Source organism: Acanthochromis polyacanthus, chromosome 7 (assembly GCF_021347895.1).
Source record: "Acanthochromis polyacanthus isolate Apoly-LR-REF ecotype Palm Island chromosome 7, KAUST_Apoly_ChrSc, whole genome shotgun sequence".
In the NCBI taxonomy this organism is placed as follows: domain Eukaryota; kingdom Metazoa; phylum Chordata; class Actinopteri; family Pomacentridae; genus Acanthochromis; species Acanthochromis polyacanthus.
In genome coordinates this window covers 23,947,646-23,974,631 of record NC_067119.1, presented here as the reverse complement: position 1 = coordinate 23,974,631, position 26,986 = coordinate 23,947,646, and the positions used below count along the sequence as shown (strand labels likewise).

The following is a 26,986-nucleotide window of genomic DNA, read 5'->3' as shown; positions in this document are numbered from 1 at the left end:
TAGGGTTATGGTTAGGGATGATGTCATGCAAAATATAGCGTTGGATTCGCCACGGTTTTACTTTAAAAATATAATATACCCATTCATTTGAAATACGTTCTGAGTGGCACGAAAAGTCCGCTGTTTAAAATACATTGGTGTGCATTTCGTGGTGAGCGGCACGAAAAACATGACGAAATCGTGTTGGTGCGCACGAAACCGAAACAAAAAAATTACGTGACAGTTTCACGAATCCTCGTGAGATTGGGCTGAAATATACATTTGGACATTGACAGCAGCCTCAGCAGCCATTAATGAAATGCAGTCAGTGGACTTAAGATTAGTGAAGGCCATGATTCTCTACTACAGTTTCATTATCTCTTGGTTACCCAAAGTTCACACATTCCTGCAAATTCCTGAAATACTTCATAGGGAATAAAGAATATCTGACTTACAGTAAACCAGTCAAAGTCAAAATTGAATGCTTCATACAATGTAGGCATATATGTTGCACATCTCACATTAATCACAGATTAACTGAACAGTCAAACTGCCATTTTAGTTCAAAATAATCTTTGCATCCTGTTTTTTTTTTTCATTAGTATACATCCTATGTGAAACTTTGAGTCATTTTGCTTTGGTTGTTAAGTTGGCAATCAGGAATTTTGAGTTCTGTCAGTAAATATGAAAATTTGACATGAGCTTCCTGACAGATAAAGTCTGAAACTCATTATGTTGTTTAAATCCTCCTTTTTTTGTTACATGCACATATGTGGTTGAGTTTTGACATGCGTCCATTATAATACCTTTGGTCTAACAAATCACCATATAAAGAGTCACTGGTGGGTTAAAGACTGATCACATTTTTTCTCTTTATTTGAGTGAAGTTCACACATGGGTTAAAACAATTTGAATCTTGAAAACTGAGACTGGAGTGCTGTATGACTCCCTGATGGCAGCATTACGACACGTTGCCAGCTGGCTTTGACAGGGTGCCACCCAGACATGTCACAGTGCTGTCCTGTGTCTCTAACCTCAGCCAACACACACACAAACACGCACAACTCTCGACACAACTCACACACACGCTATATCCCCTTGAGGCCATCACTCACCCGTCATTCTTTGATGCCTCGTAGACCAATCAGGCACTGTCTCATGAGACGCAGTGTCACACATTTAAGGATGCATGACAAAGTGCTCCTTGATTTCCCAGTGGCCACTGTCTGCAGCCTGCTCACGCTTCTAAACACGCACAGGCGTACACACCCACCCACAACGTGCTCGCACCTACAACACGCTTTCATATGTGATAGAGGATATATGCCAAAGGACGTTACGTCAGCAGTAGGTGAGATGCTGAGAGTTTGAACTGGAAGGCACTGTCTAGGGTCCATTTACAGCTGCTAGAGACTGCAAGAGGCAAGAAGAATTTTAAATATTTTAAGTTTCATAACAAGATGTTTGTCATTGAAATTCAGAATTAAAGGATGTTAGGTTAATGCAGTATTTTTTTACATCAAACTTTTGGAGTCAGAGTGACATTGAAGCACTTCTCTTCCTCTATTTATCATGTTTTTAGTTAGACTAATGCAGTAGTTGTGCACTGAGTTCATGCAGGTTTAACTCATATAAGCTATTTTAGACCGTTTTTGGTTTGGCTTTGGACCCCAATTCATTCTGCAGCAAGGAAACATCCGCGGCCCACCAGCACGCCCCCATGTTGGAGAGAAGCTTCTCTTTGAAGTTGACATTTTCAAACAAGGAAAAAGCTCTGTGGTTGACCTGTGTTCTCTCTCTTCCTCCCCTGTGTTTTTCTCCGTATGTTTCTCTCTCTTTCGCTTACTTTTCCTCTCTCATGTGTGTGCATTGCACTAAGCCAGGCTAAATGATGAGGCCTGTGAGGTACCACAGAATGGTTTCACTATTAGAATAGAGAAAGGAATTAGTAATAGCAATAGTCTGTTTGAGTTGTATGGATCTCAAAGTTACCTCTGCATGACCCACAAAAACAGTGATTTTGTTTGAGGAAAAAGCATTTTGGACCCATTACTCAAGCCACTGTGGTTGTGCACTCATATGTAACAAGGCATAGAAGGTGGGGGTAAAGGCGAGGAAAGGTATAGCACCAAAGCTCAATTGCAAGCGTAGCTTTTATGCTGGATGAAAGCCGAACTTCAATTGGCAAGAGCTTTCAGGGTCCTGTGTATGGGTTGCATTGAAGAAAGGCATACAGTAATGTTACAAAGCCATTTGTGCCACACTTTGCACAATTACAGTCTTTTCTCTAAAAATGTGTTGTTTATAATAGGTGACTGAGGCAACAATTGCACTGGAGTGGCTTTGAAGCTGGGAGCTCTGTAGAGAGTCGCAGCACAATGCACTAAACATGTGACAATGAAGAAGAGCATAATCTTTATAAACCAACAGCGAATCAACATTTAACCGGCTTTGTGTGTAGTGTGTATGTTCATGGAAAGTGCTGTATACGTGTGAGTGTCTCCTGTTTTTAAATCTTTATGTTTGTGCAAATGTGCGTGTGTGTGTGACTGTCGCGGGGTTTGCCTTTTTGAAAACAAGCGCAAAGTGCGGCGAGACACGAGTCCCCCTCCCAACAAAGCCCTCTATCAATCACAACCAATTAGTGTTTTCTACAGTGATAGTGGCCACAATGGTCTGATGTTCTGACACCAGCTGCTGAGAATTCACCATCTTTCTTAGGCAGCTATATGAAACAGTAATTGTTTGTGACGCAAAGCCTGCACTTATCCCAAAACCAGCACTGTAGGTTGGTGTGAGATAAATCATTCATAAATCAATTTACCAAACCGTACATTCCAAGCCTGGTTTTTAAAACCAGTTTTGTTTTGGTAATGGAGTAATCCTTTTTAATAGAAAATACACACACCCACACTGTTCTTTTTAGAGAGTTTGATGGATTAGCTTTTCTGCTGAATTCCATGGATGACATCCTGGAGTGAAAATCCAGGTGTGGTGATCCTTTTTTTCTTTTCTTTTTTTCTTTCTTTTCCTCCAGGAGCTGGAAACTGGGGGCTGGGTGGGTAATATGCCATCAAAATGATGTGTGTAAAAGAGAGAGACAGAAAGAGAATCTGGGACATAAACAGGTTGATATGGATGTTTGTCAAATGTTTGCAATTTATGTAGCCCGAATAGCTTCACTCATATTTATGGTGCTGAAGTATATTAGCTGAAGATTTGTCTTCTTCATTAAATATTATGTTCAGTTTGAGTTTGACTGTACAGTAGCTGTTGTGATCTCCTATGTATCTCCTCCTGTTTTATTCATACTGGGTTTATTTAACAAACTACTTTTACTCACCCAGTAGCTCATGTAAAATGCCAAGATGCTGCCTTTCTAACATGATTGATTCTCATTCAGCCAATTGACCAGAGAGGTGAAATGCTTCACACTGTTGTCTTGCAACAATAGATTCATCACCTCTCGGTTATTTGTTTTTCACTTCCCTCATTCTTCCCTTTCTGCCCTGTTTCATCTTACCACTTCCTTCTCTCTTTCATTGAATTACATCCACGGGTGGGGGTCAGGCATATACTCAGGTGTGCTGCAGACAAAGGCGACGAAAGAGCGAGTGAAGCTACTGTGACCACATCTATTTATCCAGCCATCTGTGGCTACAACACTGGCTGCGGCCATTCGGCAACTCAGTGCTGTTTTCTTAAATGCAAGGCATGACATTGGAAAGTGAAAGTACCTGCAGCCATGTTCCGCCTGGCCTCAGGCGTGACAGGCCTGTCAGCGAGCAACATGGAACACCTGGATAGGAACACCAGCCAGCCAAAACGAGGATTGCTCACATGTTTAACTGCTGTCTGAATCAGCTATTTGTTGTTTTGTCTTTTCACTTTGGATTAGAGCCAATAAAGAGAACAGGAACCATTGAACTCCACCGGTGAGTTCATGTCTTTGTGTGGCGATTCCTGCATCCTAAAACTGACCTAATACTCACATGAAGGTGGCTGTGCTCACTCGTGTGTGTGCTCTGATACAGTCCCAGGAGCTATGGCTAAAAACACACACATGCGTACACACACGTGATAAGTATGTGGGAAACACTGCTTAACTTCTCTTACACACATATGCAGAGGAAAGACACAGCCGCCCATAGAGACACTTTTTCACACACTTTACACCCAAAGAAGATCACTACCCTGAGGATTTATAGATCCTAATAGACATTTCTTGCAGTGCCCTGGATGAGATGTCAGAATTGATGGCATGCAGACTTTTATTACCTGGTATGGTGTGTGTAATTAGGTTAAATAGATGGGGTTGGACACGCATGGTAAAGGCTACATTTCTCACCCCGGCTGAATTTATTGGCCACACTCCGCTCTCTGAGGTCTGCTCTAATGCACTCATTTGCATGGGGGCACATGTAGCTGATGGGTGTGTTACTGTTACATCAACTGCTAAGCACAATGACAAGGGCCAGCTTATGAATAGCTTGGTTCAGTGGTTGGCAGCGGCCTGGCTCACCAACTGCCTATTAGCTATGATATGAAAGCTGCCTGGCAAGTGTTAGATTGATACTTGACACTTCGAACAAAGCTCATTGTCATTGTAATTACTATACGTTGAGTCTTAATTTCATGGTCGTCCATATTGCCAGCATGATAGGGCTGTCTGTTACTTACATCTTCAGTAACAGCTGTCTATTCAGCCAGTGTATCCATCCGCCTTTCATATGTTCAACAGTCTCAGAAATAACGACTTCATAATGACTATAATCACTTCAGATGTAATTATAATGCATAGCCATTGGTACAATTAAACTGGATTTTTTTTTGAAGAAACATACCACTTTTTTCTTCCTCCAGATGTCCAATCAAGTACAAATCACAGATAAACTAATAGCAGAGGACTATATATGTTATGACCCGTTCATTGAATAGACTTTAAAAGGACTCGCTTTATACCAGTTACTCTGTCATTTGCTGGAGGGTCCATCCCATCTGTCTGTTAAGGACAAGCTGATAATGAAGTGTATTTGATGAAGTAAGTTGATAATGAGAGCGAGCTGGCCAGCAGTAATGACAGTGTAGGAGTTGAGACAGTGGCAGTAGCCTGCAGTGGTGGATGTTACTGTTCAGACTTTTCTGACCTTCACAGATTCCAGTTTCCTATCCAAAGCTCATCATCAGATTGAATCATCGAGGAGGCGTGTGTGCCTTGGTGGGAGTGTGTGTGTGTGTGTGTGTGTGTGTGTGTGTGTGATTGCAAATATGGCAGGATGATCTCATTCACCAAGGTCTGCCCCTTCCCTACTTTAGGGGGAACAAAAATAATCTTGCAAAGAGGGGCGTTCACTTTCACACGTGTTCACGCACGCAGCCCGCCTCTGACTCCAAGGCCAGGCAATTGGCTTAGAGCAGCTGAACCATGTTACTCTATGCACACGGAAACACATACAGGCTCACACTCCCATTTACTTGAAGCTGGCTATTTGCTTGTGCATCAGGATGAGCTCTGTAAGCCCTCCATCGGGATGTGGGATGCATAGCAAAGCAATTTGTCTAATATCTCCTGTCCGTCTGTCTTTATTTTCTTTCTCTTGCATGCACTTGCATTATTTCCCCCTCTCATACTTTGGCTGTGTTTTTATTCAGTGCCTTCTTTTTACTCAACCACCACATGCTCACCACTTTCTCCCTGTCCCACCCTGCCCCCACCCCCTCCAGGCGAGGAGATGGCATAGAGGGGTCCTGCTGAAGACAGGACCCATTGACAGGCTAGAGTGGCAGTAACTTATTGTCTATTGATGGAGTGTGACAAATCATGTGGGAACGCAGGGGTGCGTGGCAGTGAGAGCTAGGGTGTTGAGTACGTGAGCATGCCTGCATGTGTGTTTGGTGTTTGCCTCTCAAATGTGTGTGTGTGTGTGTGTGTGTGTGTGTGTATACCCGCATGTGTTTGTGCCTTTTTGTCTCTCTGCCTGCGTGTGTGTTTGTGCGTAACATCTTAGTGTGGGGCAGGCGGGCATAGCCGGGACCCTTCACAGCTCATTTAGCCCAAATGGGGCCACCTGGGTGGTGAGGGAGCTCAGCAGGGCGGCCCTGGCATTCTGGAGCCCCGCTGACAGCCCCCAAATATAGGGGCTTCGTTGGCCTATTAATCAACACAGCCACTCTGACAAATCACCACAACTATGACCTAATGAGAGGGGAGAGGGGAATGAGGGAGAGGAAAGAGGTAGAGACATGATGGAAGAGGTGGAGGGGGCAATAGGAGTATATGGAAGAACATGGAGGCTAAGCAGTGACAGAGAAAGCAGAGGCTTAATGAAAAGGAAATGAAAGAAGGAGTAGGTTGACATTACGACTGGCAGAACAGGCCACGGGGGTAAGCCATGAGGTAATAAGTGGAAAACGCTAACACAGTTGTCATCCGTAGCTGATCCTCGGCTTTCCAATACTCACAACGAAGCAATTGATTTATTATTGTTGTGAAAGCCCAAATCATGCACTCCAAAAAGTAGCATAGTGGATTAGCGAGCGCCCGCTCAGCCCCACCAATACTTTGTCGCTGAAAAACAAATTAGACTAGGAATACTTCCTCGACACTTTTTTGCAGATGCTTCAGAGCAAATTAGAGGTGAGAAGACGTTTGATTTTGAAAGCAAACAACATTGATGTATGTCTCCTTCTCTGGTTCCCACCCTGAGGTGAGCTAGCATCTAATCTCTCCACTACCAATCTCAGGTCCAAATCACATTAGCCGGGATCAGAGGTGAAACTGGAGCTTTTCAACAGCAGCCTGTTCTCACTAATGAACCCCCATGGCCATGCACTGCATATTACAGCCACACTGAGTGAGGGGGAGAAAGTTTTGCAATAATCATTATGTAATTGCACAATGCCTCGGTTTCCATTGCCCTGACATTTTGAAAGCTCGATAGCAATATCTTTATGCTTCTCTTTAGGGAATATGTTTGAAATGGCTGCACTGTATATGATTGATGGTTTTCTGAGGCTAAACAATCTACTTAGTGTAATTATATAGTTCAGTGTCCGTCTGAAGTTTATACTCCAAGATATTAGTTTATTTGGAATGAATTTTGTGTTATGAACCCAGATTGACTCAGCTGACACTGACTTTGCTGGCTGAAGTGACCCAGCTGTTAAGTCACTCAATTGCGAAGTAGAACTCCGCCTCTTACCTCCAGCCAACACCACACACACACACACATGCCAACTACTGCCAGCACTTCTTCCCGTCTCTTGGAATCTTTGTAAAACCTGCATGAAAGACTCTCACTCTGCTATTCCGTTGCCAATTAATATGCAGCCTGCCACTGAACACTTGAGTGAATATTCAAAGGCAGCACCCTCCTATTGACTCGTATCTGTCTGCTATGCTGTCCAGCTATGGGATCTATGTGATATACTAAGCCCCAGCCTGTCTGGTCCATTGACTGGCCCAGGATGGAAGGGCCATAGAGAGGATGCACAACTGCATGCTCCTCCCATCCATTACCTAGTTACGGTAGCACTGCAACAGCTGCTGCTTTTCAGTCTCTGGAACGGAAAGCCTCATACACATCTTGTTAGGTATGCACACACCATTTACTCCCAATTCACACACATTGATGAAAGTGTTACCGATTGCGTGTCCATGTGTGTGTGGATCCATTAGTGTATATGAGAGGTATTTATTTGCCTGACCAAAGTAAGGAACTTTCCCAGTTATTTATTTCCCAGTTACTGAATTTCCCTTCGGGGATGAATAAAGTGATTCTGATTCTGATTCAGTTAATAAGGCCCATTTGTTCTGCTTTGCGTATTTTGTGTTAAGAAATAGTAAGATCTCCTGCCATGTAAGTGCATGCTATTGTTATAATTGTGTTAAGGATTTTTTTTTTTTTGACAAGTATGTGCCCCATATTTCAGCATTTGTGGTCTATGTAAGTTTGCAATGCCTTTCCTAAATTGATCTTTAATTGCATAAAACTTAACAATGCCTACAGAGTTGCTGCTTTTGTTTTGCTTGCTTTCATAATCAGCAGTTTCTGATAAATTTTGTTAACGTTTCAGATGTTCCCTGCGGTTGCTCATTAAAATGACCACTTTACTTGTTGTACGGAGTTGAATGATAAAAATCCTCATGAATCAAACTCTACTGATTATAAGGACTACATCTGTCTTCCGATCCACTGTGCTGCTGGACAATTCTGTAACACCCCTTTAGCAGCTGCAGCCACATTGTACATCATCCTCCCTGAATACAAAGTGATAGAAATGGCAAATGTATGAATTTATAGTGAGATGTATATACAGTCTACTTTTACTTCACAATCAGTCTAAAGTCTGCCTGTTTTTGTTGTGTCATGCATTGTTACTTATCACTATCTTAATGATCCAGTGCATTTATTGCAATTGATGACTGTAAATCTTACTAGTAGTCCAAGCTCAGTTGGTATAATACTATTTGGCAAGCTTTTTCATTTTGTTTTTTGGAGTTTCAAAGTTTAAAGCCTCTGACCCACTGCCTTAACTGTCTCAAGAAAGTCTTACTAAGTTGTGGGCAGCATCATTGGAAACTGAACTTTTCAGCATTTTCTCTCAAAAGAGGGAAAATGACTGTGATCTGACATTTAGTGTTGATGATGGCAGCCTTAGCCACTGAAGTAGCATATTAGTGCCCCTCACTTCCCTTTATGACCCTCGTTGTTCAAGGGCATTAATGCCACTAATGTGCTTAGTACTTTCTGGCACATTAGTGCTACAAGGAAATGAAAGAATGGGCCTGTACAGTACGTATGCAAAAGAGGAGAAACTTCCTGACATCTTATAGATAAAGGTTGAAAAATCTAATCGGCATGTCATGTTTGTGTTCTTTGTTTTTTTTGTGATGTGCGTGCCGACAAGCAGATCATGAATGATGATGTTACCCTGCTCTTTTCATAGAATTTGACAATGTTTGTTCTTTGTTTGTAAGAAATGCAACACTGCCAGAGGGCTGTGTGTAAGAGTGTGAGAGTGTGCATGTATGCTCTCCTGAGCTGACAATAGACCTTTACAGCATCAAATCCCTACAAGGTGAGGCAAAACTTAAAAACGTCTTTTCATCGCTTTCCTTATCTCTTTCACACTGCTGTTGGCAGCAAGAAAGAGGAAGAAAAACTGAGAGAGGGAGCATTATAATTTTATTATAAGGACAGAGGGGGTAAAATAGAGCACATGCGATAAGGATCTGGAGATTAGGATGGAGCAGAACAATAAATTATGCAAAGTGTTTGAAAACACATACAGCTATAATTAAGTGGCATTTGATTTTAAATGAGGTGACAGCGAGGATTTATTTATCTCCTTAACCCCCTAAAACTGCCATTAGCATGGTAGAAAATGAACTGTTTGAAATGGTAAGAGAACAAGGCCCTGATCTGATAGACAATAACAGAGCACCCCCAGCCACGGACTAATACGCACATACATACACGTACGTGCACACACATGCACAGACACACACATATGCACACACGCAAAACAGAAAGGTGAGATCAATGTCTTCATGGACTAATCAGTTCATTGCAGGCCCAGCAAAACCACAGGGGCCCTGTGCTAATAATGTCATTATGAATGGAGCCTGGATGCTGCTGTATTTACAGTGTGGCCTTCAGTGAGGATTTCCACACCAACTGGTGTCCATTAGAGACACTCATTTCTCCACACTTTAAAGTAAAAGTGTTGGTTTTGCTGTCACTAAAAACAAAGTTTTACGTTGAAAATGGTGCTTTAGGTAGGGTTTGCTTTAACTTTAAGTGGTTATCAAACAAACGTGTTCTCTGTTGAGGATCCATTGAGTTTAGTGTAATGTGTGAATGCCCGCTATTTTGTACCTTCAAAGTCAATTTTTGCTGCTGCTTTTTCTGCTTCACTACTACAAAACATGCAGTGGTTCTTTAGTTTGAGTCTCCCTGCATATCTGTTGCATTGTTACATTTTTGATACCACAGTAGAAAGCTACATTCCTATCCCAGTGTTATCATTGCATAGAAAGGCCATGAAATTACACCTGCTGATTGTCTGTGCAGAGAAAAAAAAAACTACTGCTTAATCAGTGTTAAGGAGAGTGTGTAAAATACAAACTATCATCAGTCTAACAGGTAGCCTGTGAATAGATAACATTTGATTTGATGCAACCAAGTCAAATGATTGTATTAGCTTAATTAACCTTGATATTTAGATGTTTTTTTTTCAATTGGCTTCCAGTAACTTACGTTTTTTTAGCATTTCTGTCTTTTTCTTCACTCCGCTTCTCACCATTATATCAACCGTACTAGCAACACACCCAGCTAAGCCACTACATAATCCATAAAAAAAGTAGAATATGCTGAAATGTGCAATTTATTCATAGTGGCTATGGAAATTATACATAGCTGGGTTTGAACAGAAGTTTTGCCAGATCAGTGTCTGAGAGCGAGGCCTTTGTCTCAGAGCAAGCGGCAGTTTCTCAACCCTCAGCGCTCCTTAGTAGATTTTACAGTTCATATATGCACAAATGACAAAGGGAAAGTATTGAATAAGTAATAGGATATTTCCTGGTAGCACACTGAGGTGAAATAACAACAAATAACTTTTTTTCCCCTCTGTAGGCTGTTCAGTGGGGAGATTGCGTGAGTGAGTTCTTGTTCTTTGTGTTTGTGCTTGTGTGTGTGTGTGAGGAGGGCAAAATCTAAAGCTACTGACTATTTATCTGAATCATCTTTGTTCATTAATTCATGGTTTATATTTTATGCATTTGGTGACAAGGTTGAAAGGAGTAGACCCAAATACAGACACAAGACACTGAGGCACACTATGTGTTATGGGAGGCTTTTGTAATTATTCTCTAAAGGAAGCTGGGGCTGTGGAGATCAGCTGGTGGCAGAGGATGACGGATTGGGGAGTTAAAGGTTCAAGTGGACTGCAGGGAAACTTTGATGATGGCAACAAGTGAGCTTGCACTGCAGATAAGTGAACCTTTCTGTTGTGGTGGACTGTAGGGGAAGGCATAGGACGGTAGGGAAGGTTGTTCTCTGTAGACAACTGATTGATTGAGAAAGAACCAAGCTGGCAGTTTATATCAAAACTAGATGGTCATGGGAACTGATGAAGGAGTGAGCAGAGCCAGCTCGGACTACGTCAAATCACTTTATTGATATAGCACATTTTAAACAACAGACGTTGACCCAAAGTGTTTTCAATTTGACACAGAGGATTTACAATGCAGTATAAAAAGTATGAATAGCAATCTTTGAGCACCTTAAATGTTAACATCAAGACCTTGCAATATTCCAGAGAGAAACCCAACAGTTTACTTTGAGCAAGCACATAGTGAAGTGGAGGGCAAAACTTTAACCTTTACCAGACAGAAACCTCCAGCAGAAACAGACTCGGGGAGGGCGACCATCTCTCTTGACCAGTTGTGGTTTAGAAAGAGGAGAGAGAGAAATGTTGAGCTGTGAGAAACAACAAATAAGTTCACAATAGGCACTGGGCAGGGTGGTGAGGTCTGTAACTACAAAACAGAAACACGGGACTCCAGAGCCAGAGATACCTGCAGAAAGATACAGGGAGAGAAGACTCATAGTTATTGCCATGCTCTTGTGGCACATAGATGCATTTAGAGATAACCATAAAGATGCAGGAGCTGACACGATGTGGACAACAACCCCTGTAACATCTGCAGAATTTTGCACTGGACTGTTAGCGTTTATGTTAAGACATTGTCTTGCTTTATATCTTGTCTTTACATTTTAGTTTATGATTTAGATTATTTCTTTACATTACGTATGTGCAGATTTTTTGTGTGTGTGTGTGTGTGTGTGCGTTATGTTCACATATTTTTCTTTCTGCATCACAAGAGCCCTCCCTACCATCTCTGCTTTCTAACTTCTTCCTGCTACTTCTCTCCCTTAATCTCTCTCCTCCTTTCTATCTCCCTCTACAGCTCATGGTACAAGACAGATTTCCTCTACTGAGATTTTTGATCCCAGAAACCCACCGATACAGCGGTGCCGTTAACAGGTACCTGCCTGTCTGCCAGGTTGAATGACTGACTTACTGCCTGCCCAGAGAACTTGGTCATCCTTTGTTACAGCAAGAGGAAGGAGATGGAAGGAGGGAGAGGGTGACCATGAGGCATATATGGAAGAAAAGCATAGGCTGTCATGCTCAGATACATGCACATGCATCACTTTTCAGAGATATCATTGTTCTCTGAGTGTAACATCAGAAATACACATGAGTTGTGGTCAGCGGGGGAAAAAAAATGAAGATTTATTTGTGATCGCTTTTTTGGTTCCTGCTGGAAATAATTGTTGTGCCCTATATGGTGGGAGTCTGAGAGGCAGTGTCAGGCAGTCAGACACATGACACGGCTGAAAGGTGCCAAGGTGGTTGGCTTTCTTAACGAAGGGCCTTGCTGTAATGATTTACTGCAGCCCCAGTAAGAGAGGTCGCACATACACATAAGCACATACACATGCTCGCGTTTCTCGGTGTCACAACTTCCTCTGGGGTGCTGTTTCAGTGAAAGGTGCCAGCCTGCTCAGCCAAGCTCCTAACAAGAGCCAAACAGTTGGGAGACTGAGGAGGAAGAAAAGAAAGGAGAGGTACGGTGGGAGGAAAAGGGGGGTCAGAATGGAAGATAAGAGGAGCAAAGAGCTGTCAACCTCCTGGGACACATGCAGAACTCAGTGTCTGTGTGAAGCAGTCAGCTAGTGGCTGCACTGACCAGCAGACAGTTGTGTAGACTTGGCAGGTGTTTGGTTATTTGCTGTTGTCCTGATTTTTACTGCATATAATAATACATTCACAAGCAGCAAGGATTCTAAATTGGATCTCACCTTGTCAAACACAAACAAGGCCCCTCACCCTTTTCTCCCGGAGCGAGATCTGATAGATCTTATCCACAGTGAGCCTATTTGAGGAATGTACCAAACTGTGCCCAATACTCTAGTGCTTGCAGTCACACTGTGGTGGACAACCCGCCTAATGATGTCTGAAATACCAGAACAACTGCTATGATATGCTGTGATAATTGCTACCTTCCTGTCCACAGTACAAATAAATGTGGAATCAGTAGGCAAACACATTAATATGGAAATGTCTACATTAATTTGGAGCATGGTCTAAATTATTCAGTAATTAAGCCACTGCAAATTTACACAAACTTTCCCCTGGATGAGTGGAGAGAATAGTGAGAAGCTAGGAACAGCCATGCAGAGGGATTTGAAATATGTGGTCACATGATATCTCTTTTTTCCTCCAAATAATACAACAGTGTCTCGCAAAACTGGCCCACAAAACACACAGTAATGCATATGCAACCCTAAGAGTTATTTTGCAAAACAAATATTATTGCTCATTTCTATACATTGGTACTGTAGCAGATATAGATACCACCACCATCACCAGCAGCATCACGGAAAATAATTAAATACCAGTTTCCCATGATAAACACAGTTATGCGTATATTTAAAGAGCAACTCACAGTAATTGCTTTGGCTGATTTTGAGAAATATTGATGAGATATTAAAAATAGGGCCAGCTGACAGTTGACTCAGCTAAGCATAAAGACTGACGACTGGAGGATATATCGACTCGGATACAGTGTAAAGGTTAAAAAAAAAAGAGCACAAGCACCTCTAAACATCCTTAATTATTATGTTATATCGTATTTGTTTAACACAGAACTCAAATTTTAAAATGGGAATTGGGAACAGGATTCGTGTTGAGCCCAAGTTTCATTTTATATGACTGAGCAGTGATATTGTTTTGTCCCATATTGTACTCGCATTTTGTAATTCATATCCATCCTATAGAACCTATAGATTAGCGTTTTACCCATATATATCCATGCCATTTGTCCCTGGAACTGTTTGGCTTTATACACCATTAAATCTGATTTTTTTTTCAGAACTCTTCAGTGGAGATGTCACAACATTACATCTATAGTCCTCCCTCTCTCTGTTCCCCTCCACCTCTGTCCGTATTCGGACTCTGTTGTGATTTAAGGAAAAGGCCCTTTGTGCCCTCTGATACGCCGGGCTTATCGCTGCTTGGATTTAGAGTTGTAGCGTGGCGTGTTTGAAGTTTTGTGTTTGTGTGTCCCTCTGTGCATGCACTTGTGTGTGTGTGTGTGTGCTTGCCCCTGAGCCTGGGTGTGTGTCTGAGCTCAAGCAAGAAAAAGCGTGTCAGCTTGTGTAACTGTGGATGTCCTTTCAAAGGGCCTTCACAGACCTGTCCAAGGCCCTTTGATCAGACATTCTATGACTTGCCTGCCCTCGAGATGGGAGGGTGTGTGCCGGGTGGGAGACAAGACTGGTTTGACATGGGTGACACTGTGTTTACGACCCGCACGCTCACACACACACACACACACAAACATGTAAACACTAGTGTAAATAGTTGAAATTTTGGAGAACGTTTTGTTGTAGGGTGCTACATGTGAGGAATTATTAAAATGTGACACATGCAAAATTTTAATTTTTCTATATAAACTCACAGTGTCATCATGAGATTAGAAAGTATGCTTTAAGACTAAATGTTGCAGAGGTTTTGTCATCCTCACCTTCATTTGATGCTCTAAAGGTCTCATCCTGTATTATAATGCAAACACTGTACAGTATAAGGTTGCACTGAAGACTGGAGCTGAAGAGTTAAAGCTCCCATTTCTTGTTTACTTTGAAATAGATTTGCTCTGATATTGCATATTTTTGTCCGTCTGGCATTAGTGAGTGCCTTGTTGCTTTTGAGTGGACATCAGTTTGTATTGAGATGGATCTCAGGTAGGGTCTAATACTGAGTGGCATCACCGTACCGCACGGACATACTGTAGATCTGACACTGAGTTGATCTGACAATAGAATGGATCAGTGTGGAGGCTAGTAAGTCAGAAGGTAGAGCATAATCCCTTCTGTCAAGTCTCTGTCTCGTCAATATTCAAATCCAGCCAGCTGTCCAATGGCTGTCAGTTACAATCTCCCTCTGGCTTATGGCCTAACACAGGCACATATCTAAATTGAATTGGATGTTTGCTTCTCAATGGAAATCGAGTCAAAGAAATGACCTCAATGCCCAGTATTGTGAACTTGTCAGTTACCCCAGTTAAACTAGTTTCTAATGTACAACATTCATTGTTGTTTTCTTTTGATGTAATTTCTCATTTTTCTCTGAGTTTATTTTAAAGCTGTTCTCTGTCTCCTTCACCTCAACATGAGTGAACACTAGTTTCATTTTTGAACCTTATGTCAAGGAGCACAGTTGATTGAGATTAAATTTAGGCAGATTTGTATGACAAAGTCTGACTTTGTTTGGTGAATAAACAATCTGCTTCAGTCAGAACTACTATCAAATCGTAGACAAAACGTTCAAGGACTTCATGTCGTCTCTTAGATTACTCTGTGTTCTCTTTTCTAATGATTTTCTCCCATGTACTCTATCCCTTGACACCAGCACTGCAGTGCTGTTTGTGGACCTACAAAACTGGTACATGAGAATAAAATGAGACAGTATGGACTTTACATGGCTACACTTGATCTGAAGGAGACACACTGTGCACATCCTTCCTCTAACTACTGTACATTCATGCACTGACCTCACCTTTACCTCTCACCTCCAAGCCTCTAACCTTAAACTCTGACATCAGCAAGAAGCAGCATGTTGAATTTTAAAAACCTGCTCTGGTCAGATAGTTGAAAAGGTTCATCCATCTTTAGTGAGTCCAGCTTACACTGAGCACTGCTCACTTGCTGCAGTCGGGAAGCGAGATTTATATTTCTAACTAAACTTCTGAAACATCTTCATTATAGATTTTTTTCCCAGAGACGCAGGGTGAATCTGAGTATCTTGTTTAGTCTGAGACAGCCTTGTCAGTTGCTGCCCAACAGCCCCTGATGTGAGTGGCTAAGTAGAGTTTACTTTTACTTTAAAATCTTGTTAAATTCAACTTTCAACATCAATCCAAGATTCTCACTCTAAATTAAATATTTGAAGATGTGACGACCAGACAAAATACTGTTCAGTACGAGTAACCTGACTCCAAAAATCCAAAAACTGAAAGTGGATCTCACAAGGGTGAAGAAAAAATAGAACCATCTCCACCATTTAACCATCCCTCTCTCTGTCTCTGTATGTCGCTCTCTTGTTCAGTGCCTCTTCTTTCTCCTTCTCTGACACATGTCGCCCTGGCATGCATGGAAAGGCCTGACCTTTGGAAAGTTTAGCACTTTAAATATTTAGGCTTGGGTTATGATGGATCCTCCAGGCCCCGCGGCAATGTGCAAAGCCTCTGATTAGGGCTGCTGTCGGAGTCATTTAGCTGAGTGTCTGGCTGTCGGTGGCGCTCTCTGTTTGACAGGCGAGCCTTTTAAACAAACAGAGGTCCCAGTGGCAGAGCAGGCAGGGCACCCTGTGCAGCACAAACACCCAACACTGAGAGAAACCACTCAGCCCTCTGACAGCTGCAGAAGCAACCGCTGGCCACTGTCTCTCGTGATCTTTCAGGCACTCTGTCTTTTTGCTCACTCACTTTCTTTCACATAGTCTACGCGTGTACCGCTGTCTGTTTTGTTTTGTTGCTGATCGTGTTTTCTTTCTTGCTCGCTTTTTTTTTCCTCCAGTGCTTTACTCCACAGCAATTTTTTTCCCCCCTCTTTCACAGTTTACATCTTCTTTTTGGTATTATTTGTCTCCGGCAGACAGAGCCGTGCCGAAGTCACACATCAAAGTTTCATCCGTGTTGTGTTTTGAATAAGATTTAGTGAGTAAGTTGATTGCCTGATGATCTCTGAACAAGGCTTATGCTCTTAATTTGTTGAACATCACTACTCATTATCAGCTGAAAATCAGGATAGATGCTTTCTGTCTCGTGCCTGCATCATCCCATGATTAGGACAGCTTACATTGATGTTCACATTGAAATATATCTGAGGCAGCCTTTTCATCTCACTCTGAGACAATCTCCCGTGGCATCAATCCTGTAAATATATGAGTCTTAATATGTGTGTCCTATTCTGTATTCAGAGGAAGAGCCAAGTCAGCAGCTCCAGTATTAATGCATGAGAAATGAGCAGAGCCCATAAGAATTAAAGGGTAAGACTCCCCTTATTAAGATGTAAATTCCGGGGGAAAACTTGCCGAAATGAGGATACAGTGAAGTTACTGTCAACTTTAGCCTACTTATGCATTTCTAAGAAGCATTGTTTTGTTGTAGTTGTTGAAATTAGATACACACAGCAAAGCACCTTGTGTATTTTTTAGCTCATTTTCAGCACAAGATCAACCAGCCTCAACAAATATGCAGCCTATACTTTACGGAACAATTTACACTTTTGGCAACATTATCTAGTGACAGTTTACATGGCAACTATTGTTGTAATTCAATCTCTCTCTGTGTGCTCCCTTTTTTCTCTCTCTCTACCTCTACCTCTCTCTCATTTCAAATTTGCACTTAACACCTTCCTGGGGAAAGGCTTCTCATTCATCAACAGTGTTTGTCCCAGTGACAAGCAGGGCGCCTCCTGCATATCAATATCAGCTAAGACAATGCTGAGCCTGTAACCTTCAGCTAAATGTCATTCTGCTTAATCCTATTTGAAAATTAAACATTGAAAAACCTTTAGCGTACCTTCCTGTCTTCCTTCCTCTCTCGCTCCCTCCTTTATTGGCTGCCATTCCTCCAGCTTTCTGTTCTCCCTCACTCCCTTTCTGCTGTTGTTTTGCTCGCTGTGTGACATTTGTTTGTGTATTTGTTTCTCATAATGGTTACTTGGTAGAAAACATTTTAATTTTATGTCGCTGAAAAAATAATATAGGATAACGTGTCTGCCTGTAGCGGTCCTCTGCCACAACTTCTCCCTTGTTTTTTTGTCTTTTTGAGAGACAGTCCACTTGTGCCACACTGTGATGGATGTACAAAAAGAGAGACTCACACATAAATTACCCGGTAAAAAAGAGAAATTAGTGGCCAAAGTTGTATCTAGACAGAGAATGCCATCACATGAGGGGAAACCTCTCTGTCAAAGCATATTTACATAAATAGATCCTCCCCTTATAGAAGGTAATTACTACACTGAAAATGGTTTGGAAATGGAGAAACAGGATGTCTGATTTGTCCACATATGCACTATGACAGAGACTGAAACTTCATCAAAGTGCACTGAGAGGCCCACTTCTTACTATGCATGAAACACATGTATGATGCTGTGGTGTTTTACCCCCTCTCCTTCCTTACTCACATGTGCGCCTCACACACATGCACAAAGCACAGCTATACGTATGCTACATGTTTGAAGATACAGTGAGAAATTGGAGGGGAGGGAGGGCAGGATAAAAGGAGACGCAGAGATTGCAATGAAAATGCAATCATTTGCAGTCAAACAGATATAATTCTTCTTTGGAGGCAGAGTGATGCAGCAGCTCAAAGACAGCCTTCAGCCAGCTCTCCATATGGATTTGATTGACCACACTCACTCGTCAAGGGATTCAATTGAAATACTGAGAATGAATTACATTGCGACTGCCCTTGATGTCTTCATATTGAAGCCCTCCATGCACTCTGGAGCTCTGTAGCTATTTGAAACATTTGAAAATGTAGTATGGAGACACATTGTAGAAACGATTAGACAGGATGGAGCAACAATATGATATGCAACATGAGCTGTTACCTCCATAAACGTTAGCCACCCAAACAGGGGCGATTCTGCCGTTGTTCTGACATGACTTAGCTACAGGAAGAATCAGAGTGATAGAACAGCGAAGATACCGTCATACAGACAACTGAAACCATCTATTCTTTTTAATGTCGCTTTTTTACTTTTATTGTTTCCTAGAGGTTTCCTCGAGTCTTCGTTCTCTCTGTGTGGATACCTGGAAGTGTGGTAGTGCCTGTATACATGAGTGCAAAACTGTGTGTCTGATGGTGTATCACAGCAGCAGAAACCTGTGTGATACTGACCCACACAGCATGAAAAACGAAAGAGAAGAAGACTCCCATGTGAGAACTTAAAGAGCAAAAATGTGGTTTGTAGAGCCTTTGCAAGCTGCAGTGTGTTTGACAGAATGTATTTCGGACAGACTTCAACTGAGAGATGAAATCAAGCCGAATTGCAGGCAATAGGGTCCTTTCTTCTGTTAGTGATAGATAAATAGAAGTATGAAAGTGAACCTCATTTACTATATGTGTGTATATAGTAGTGATAAAATAATTATAAGTCACTAACTTGTAATTACAAGGGAAAATCTTATAAGTTGGAGAAAACACTCTTTAATCACCGGCGATACGGCTGACTTACAGCAATGCATATGCAAAGCTGCCTGTCAGGTTAATGTTAAATGTGAAAGTGTTGCTGTAACATTTATCATCAGATACTTGTGATATTGTCTTTAAAAGTCAATTCCAACTGCTTTTCAGAGTTGGTCTGTTGCTATTACAGTAAATGTTAAGTCAAACGTATACTTCAAACACAGAGTATGCTAGTTTCATCAAACAAAATGAATGAATGAATGATGGTTGACTTGACTACAGTCTTTCTGATGCATCAATGCATATCTATGAAACACCCATTATCAGTTTAACTTTCTCTTTCTAGGAGGAGAACAACTTCCAGCAGGTCAGGCGAGACTTTCCGCCTGAACAATCCTAATGTCTTGAGATGCTTGCAAAGTGTTGACATGCTAATAATAATTCTGTCCAAATTATGCAACATTAATATTTAGCAGTGTCTCATAAAGAGGAAAAATAAAAGCAGCTTAAATTTGACAGTACTATAGGTGCTGGTTGATGTCAAGGCCATCTTAATAGTTCTTATAGTTAGAAGTTCTATGTCATTAATCATAAAATGAAGAGATCCTGCACTTCTTGTATAATTACAAGACATTTTCTTGTTATGACATTTTTGTCACAGTTAGGAGCTCTTGTTGTCATAATTATGAGGTATTTTCTTGTATTTACAAGATATTGCCCTGCAATTACAAGATAATATCTTTTAATAAGATGTCATTTTTTTTCTTTTGTGAAGTCAATGCACTTTTATACCGAAGAGCATTTCATAGACATCAACACACATAAACCTCATACATCAGCATAATGTATAGGTGAAGATGAATTCGGTGCGCTCTGCTGCATGTGTTTTCATTTAACCCTGAGTGACAGATGTTTGTTGGTATTAAAACAACTGATGTTGTGTGTCTGGATACTTTCCAGGTGGGAGATGCAGGAGGGTGCAGAGCTGGAAGACGGAGAGAAAGCACTGGTAGAAGAACTTCAGAAGACCTTTTTTGTGTGCTGCTGCAGCCCGGGACCACAGGACCCTCCTGAAGCTGATGAGACACTTCCAGAGCAGACCCAGGGGGAAACACAACCATCCGATAAAAATGTTGCCCAATAACAGTTCACGCAGTTGGAATTTTTATCATGCTGTAAATGTTTGCTTGTAATATGCACTTGCAGCTCTCTAGGCAGTAGAGAGAGAGAGAGAGAGAGAGAGAGAGAGAGAGTGTGTGTGTGTGTTTGCACATTTGTAGGTATAATTGGGTTTGTACATGAGCTGTGTGCTGCGAATTTGCATATGTGTGTGCATAAAAACATGAGAGAGAGGACAAGGCACAGAAAGGGAGTGAGAGATGGTGTCTTCCTCTTTATGCACACACCTCAGACAAACTCTCTGTGCTTTTCTATGCTGCATCGGATGCATTTCATCTTTTTGGAGCACATCTGCAGAAATCAGTTCTGGGAAATGGAGAGCCTGGATTTGTTTGCCTGGGACACGATGGGACTGTGTGATCATTGTAGGTAGTTGAAGTTTTTTTTGAGACCGTGAGTGTAAAGACGGTGTCAGCATACTTTCTCCTGGTTCCTGAAAGCAAACATCAAATGTTATGTTTGGGAAGCAAGATGATGTATGTTTTGATTACAATGTGTCCCAAAAATCTGCCCCACTATGAAATATCAGTCAGTATTTTGTGCAAACTGAGAAAACGTTTATTTTATGTGTAACACTATTGCTCAGTATATTTTTCCCCCCAAATGTCTCCATGCTTTCTTATTTATGAGATGGAATGTTTTAGAATTAAACATGAAAATAAAAGCATATTCTGACTTCTCCATCGAACATTCCTTTTCTGTCATATGATCAGCATGTGCGATCTTTGTGCTCTTAATAATTTATGTTGGTTTATGACTATAAAGGTAGTATTACGTTTCTGAATACATCCATCAAATGTTTTTCTTATTTTTCTTGTGTTCAAACAAGGAATCAGTGACTCAAATGATGCTCTTTTCATCAACAAGAATATCATTTCAGCTCACAAAGGCTACTGCACACCACAGTTCCTTTGAGAGAGGAGGATAACATTTCCTTCTCCAGAGAGAGATATGTTTCTTTCGTTAACTAGATTTTCAATGCAAATGTAGCAAGATTGCAATCGCCAAATCACTTAGCGAATACAAAAGACAGAGAAATGTTCAGCAACTGAATTCTGCTTTTGTCACTGAATAAAGAATAAACAGCAAGAAAACAGCAGTAGTCTTTTCTTTTTAATATATTGCATTTAATGTTACAATAAAACAGTTATTATTTTGGTGTGGCAAAAATTAGTATAAGTATTTGACCAGACAAACATTTCTTTTATGATAACTGTTTCCTGCAAAATAAATGAAAGCTTTGATCTCCATCCTCTCCCAGCCCCCCAGAGTAAGTACCTGTTCACATATCCGTTTGTATTTCCATTGTACTCAGATGATAGGCTCAGAAGACAACTGTCAGTTAAGCTGACAGTTAATTCACAACACCGCATTACAGAAAATATTCTATTATGGATGTTTATTTGGGGATTATCAAACCCACATAATCGTTTTCGAACCCCAGAAGTCATGAAAACAAATGTATATGAAATAAACCATTTTTTTCTTTGAACTGATTGTTCTCAGTAGAGTGCATTGTCCACAGCAAATGTTCAAAGCAGAAACATCTTGGTTTTGTTTGCATGTTCATTCTCTGAGTATGACGAGCTTTGTGTCAGCATGTATTGAGCAACATGGTGGCATTTCAGAGCATCTTTCAGCTGGAATACTGTGGTTTCCAATGTCAAGTTCCAATCCCTCATCTTGATGGATAACAGCATAAAGCAATACCAGTCTAATTATTGATACAGGTTAAAAAAAAAAAAGTCAAAAATGTCTACTGATTGAAACTTGTGATGTTAGTGGTAGTGTATAATAATGCATTAGCAGCAAAGAAGCATTTTATATATAAATGAATATTCATTATTTAAAAAAATACTTTAGGGAAATAATACAGATGAAATGGAGTGTCACTAAATGTTTATTTGGATGCTCTAATCTAGGTCAACCCAATTTTTGATTTGGGATTAATTTTTGTAAGGGCTCATGCAGTCAAACTTAATATTGACCCACTCATTTGACTCAGTCCTACAGCTTTTGTCTTTTCTGATGTGGAATCTACAAGAAGCATGTCCTTTGTCTTGTCAGCCTCAACAGATATCAATGCCACAATAAGTCATCCCTGTCTCTTATTTGGGTGTCCCTCTGCAGCATCTTCAGTGATATGCTCGAGGAATCAGGATAACTCAGCCCCCCAGAGAAACACCTTCAACTTCCAGAGGCCATCCAGAAGTAGGACATCCAGCTTTAGTGTAAAAATAAAAAAAATAAAAAAAAGTATTTTTTGGTGAATCAACAGCAAATGGATTGAAGTAAAGCCGCAGGCACCTGATTCAGGTGAACAGGATGTGGCAGGTAGTTTTTGATATGTCACTTATAGCACAGTATCAGTCTGGCAGGTCTAGTTTCAATCAAAAGAGCTTCCATTCGCTTTAAATATACTGGGATGTGCTTGAAACCATGTCACTCTGACAGTTTAGTGAGAAGAGTCCTGAACACTTTCACCACAGCTGCTTCTCCCTGGAGGAGGCTAATGATAGAAAATCACAAACGCCTTAAATATGACATTGAGAGTAAATTATTAAAAACGTTTAAGATAACACATTTGCAAAACGTGCAATTATTTTATAAGTTCCGTTGTTGTTCCGACCTTCTCTTTAATTATCATGATAAAAACAAAGAGTGTTGTGTATTTTTCTTGTTTTAGGGATTTACATAAATTTCCCTGACAGCCTGAATTCCATCAGCAGGTTTGGAAGACACGTCGCCACAACTACACCATTTTCAGAGCCACAACATGCAAACAATAGAAAAAAAGCTTTTCCACAAAAAATATGTGATGAGTCACTCCCGAAGGAAAATTAAATAAATCTAATCATAAAATTATGCAACTCATAAGCCATGACATTACTCAGCATTGACCAACAGTCAGATGAAAAAATTCAAGAACTCTTGGGCTGAACTGCAGGCCGTGTTTACTCAGAGCAGGCAGGAGACAAGTATGGAAGCAAATCAGATAGGCTGAGAGGAAAATAGAACATACCAGATAAATAAAATAAATGCAGCATGGCTCAAAAATAGTACACAGAGGAGCAAGTTGTCAGCGAGTTGTTGGAAGATACATTAATCATGGTGAAATATCTTTCAAGAGTTGATGTGCAGGGTAGTGTGAAATTGCCTAGTTTGTAAAGGTTGTAAAAATGGAAGTGACAGAATTTCTAGAGTTGCCATTTTCTTGAGTAGTGGTTAAATGTGTGGGGACTTGGAAAAATGTAAACTTGTTAATTGCACTCTTTTTGTAAAATAAATAATCATAGAAATTCAACTTTCTTTTTTCCTTTTTTTTTTAGGATCCTTGGCATTGCATCTGTGCCATGCTACAGAAAATAGATTTTTGAGTTCTTTCTGCTTCTGGCCATGACTGTGTTGTTGTTTTTTTCCATTGAGGTGCAGGCCTTTATATTGTAGTGAAAAATGAGCCTATAGTGAGTAAAAATGTGACAGGAGCACAAAAAAACACCCAGAAAACCGCTTGGGGTGCAGAGATCTAAGTCAACTTTGATTTGAAAGTCAACAAGGTACAACACATGCCTGAGTCAGAAAAAAAGCTGTCTGTTTTTATTTTGACATAAAGTTTTGACTTTCATATAACAAATGAGCAGGTTTTCTAAAAGGGTAGGGTTTCCTCCTGCTGTCCCATCACGACACTTAGATTTTCTAACAGTGTTTATTTAAAAAAAATTGAAAATATATTTATTCACATATTTAATCTTACTTTATGCAATATAAAAATTTGCATGGATGGTCATTACATCTGAGCATTAAAATATAAAGTCTTCCCACCCTGAATTAAACACTGATATTAGGCAAAGAGGTGAGAAATATAGATTTTATGTGCTTTAAACACACAAGCATAGACCTGCATGAAGTTAGCCAACAAACAAAACATACACTCTAATGGCAACTGTATAAATCTCATAATTCTCACTCACCTTTGCTATAAAATAATGGCCTAATCCAATTAATAAAAGTCTAACTTTATATCTCTTTTTTCTTTAAAATGATCTGCCCCTCATTCTCTTCAGGTTTATGGCTAAAAAATGAATTATGATAAAAAAAAACATCACCAGTGGTGGCTGAAGTAGTAAAATCCTTCATGTAAGGAAAATTAACACCGATTGTCTGCAAAAATAGCATAGAGAGTTAGATTCCCCACATATAGAACTGTGCAAAAGTTTAGGGCCCTTTAGATGTTTAGATTCTTATCCATCACACAATACCGTGAGGGAGGCGTCTGGTCCTGAAGTCGTTCTGCAGCAGGTCAGCGACCCCAAACATACAGTCAGAGTCATAAATAACTATCTTCAGTGAATCTTGCAACAGATGGTATAGCTCCCACACAGCCCTGATCTCAACATCACTGATTCAGTCTGGGTTTACCTGAAGGGACAGAAGCAAGTGGAAACAGCCTAAGTCCATGTTAGATGTGTGGAAAGTTGCCAAAAATACTCGGAACAACTTACCTGCCAAGTACTTTGAAGATGTGTGCACAAGTAGCTATACCTATGAGAAATGTTGCTGTTTTAAAGGCAACATGTGGTCACACCTAATAATATGATATAGATTGTTTTTCTGCCTACTGCACTTTGCATTAAGCTAAACCATAAATTAGAAAAGCAGAGTGCAGATAGATAGATAGATAGATAGATAGATAGATAGATAGATAGATAGATAGATAGATAGATAGATAAGCAAGTAAACACGGTAAGACTAGAACAGAAAAGAACAAACAAATTCTGCCCATGTACATGTAAAGGAAATATTTGACATTAAATTCAACTAAAACTATTGACAAATGCCATATTGCAAATTACATTGACGGTATCTGGATTAGTTTTAAAATATATATTTAAATTTAAACCTAGAAATCTGTGAAAAAATGAGAATGCTATGAAAAAAGTGAGACCTTAAATAAAATTTTCCAGTGGCCCTAATCCTCTTCTGTAGTTTTCTACCTGAAATGTCGTAGCAGAAGAGGAAAGTAGCATACATGCATAAATGCAGCACATGTGCAGATGTCCTTCCACCAGTGAACAATATGAACAATACAATGTAGACAAAGCCAAGTGGTCGACGCACACGGGAGGAAACATCTGCAGCAGCTGCAGCAGCTGCGGTGTTACTGTCTCTTTAAATCTCCCTTCCAGTCCGTTGCCCCGGTAACCCGGAAGCCTCACGCGCTCCATGCTGCACCGCTCAGAGTCCTTCCTGTTTGAGAAATTTCAAGGAAGCAGCAGCAACTGGAGTCAGTCGCAAATGCTGATGGTGCGTGAGTCAAACAAACAGTTTGCATGCGTCTCCCGTAGACAGCTGTTCCTCCTCGAACCGCCCTGTAACGTTTGGTTGAAGTTACTGTCTAATAAAAACACGAGGGTCCTGCTGTACCTGCTCGCAGTAGCTCCATTTAGGGCGACTGCACATTTTTCCAGGAGTTGTTTTTAAGAGTGCGAGGCATTAAACAGATGTTGGTTGCTGAGGAGAAAATGACGGAGCAGTTTGAGGTGGCTGCGAAAATTAAGAGTTTTGCTAGCGCCTACAGCGTGGTTTAGAGCAAGAATAGTTTGGAGCTGTGTGAATAATTAACTCAGTTGTTGCACGTGTGCAGTTTAGGAACACACGACTGCCGCCAGACTAATAGTTACATGTTGCATAGCACTACTGCTGACAAATAGTTGGGTTAGCTGTTGGTGTCGTGTGTTGTTGCAGCGTAAATGATCACGACTATGTTTTATTCACACGCTAGGAGCTTGTAGCCTTACAGGAAAGCAGGTTACAGCAGTAAAGTGTATTGTTTGGCCTTCTGCCACTTTGCAGGTGCAGCAAGCTTGTTGTGAATTGCCTTTTAAGAAAGGATTTAGTCTCTGACAGGTTGAGACATGTTAACAGATGACACAACACAACATAACATGTTTCCCCAGAATACAATAGAATTTCTTTTGTTGTCATTGCAAATTTGCGACAGACTTAATCAATAGTCTCTCAGTGCGTTGCCAGTAAGTACAAAGTCCATGCAGTGATGAAATGTAGTTTTATTTCGTAATCTAATCTGACAGAATTCGTCTCTGTGATCTTTGGGAGGGGAAGACCCATGCTCTCTCATCTTTCTGCTGCCATACCGCCCCTGTACATACTGTGGATCGCCATGGCCCAGGTTGGTGGTCAGGAGGACAGAGAGAAAACTACTGCACTCAAAGGTGAGTTAAAGAATCCTACTGTGAAAATGAAAAACAAACACAACTAAACATAGGAATGCACATAACATAGTTTATGAAAGAGCTAAGTTAAGCTGTTCTCCTGCTTTAACCTTAGAGCAAACAACATTTCAAACTTGTCTGGCGTTCACAAATGAATAAGATTGCACACTGTAATTTTATATCACTTATGATGTCCAGGCTTCTTATCTATAGAGGAGAGATTCAGTCTCAGCGATGTGTCTCTCTTGGAGTGTGTGTGTTTTAAAAAATGTATGTCAGACTCTAAATAAGACATTTCTTAAACTTTTGTGCCCTGAATTGA

The 26,986-nt window shown here is 40.7% G+C and overlaps 2 protein-coding genes across 4 annotated transcripts in view; both read left to right on the top strand.

Annotated features, from left to right (window-relative positions):
- kiaa0825 (KIAA0825 ortholog) overlaps nt 1-21,114 on the top strand; it is a 121,654-nt gene extending 100,540 nt beyond the window's left edge. Inside the window, exons 23-24 of one of the 2 annotated variants that reach the window (XM_022192630.2) lie at nt 11,954-12,030; nt 20,213-20,345. In XM_022192630.2, coding sequence (XP_022048322.1) covers nt 11,954-11,984 — 31 coding nt within the window. In that variant the 3' untranslated portion in view covers nt 11,985-12,030; nt 20,213-20,345. Of the gene's footprint in view, nt 1-11,953; nt 12,031-20,212 lie in introns of both variants that reach the window. The other variant, XM_022192622.2, reaches the window with a different exon arrangement.
- Nucleotides 21,115-25,607: 4,493 nt separating this feature from the next.
- fam172a (family with sequence similarity 172 member A) overlaps nt 25,608-26,986 on the top strand; it is a 158,812-nt gene continuing 157,433 nt past the window's right edge. For both annotated transcript variants that reach the window (XM_051950422.1, XM_022192641.2), the window contains exons 1-2: nt 25,608-25,735; nt 26,524-26,664. In XM_051950422.1, the coding sequence (XP_051806382.1) occupies nt 26,559-26,664 (106 nt within the window). In that variant the 5' untranslated portion in view covers nt 25,608-25,735; nt 26,524-26,558. The remainder of the gene's footprint in view (nt 25,736-26,523; nt 26,665-26,986) is intronic.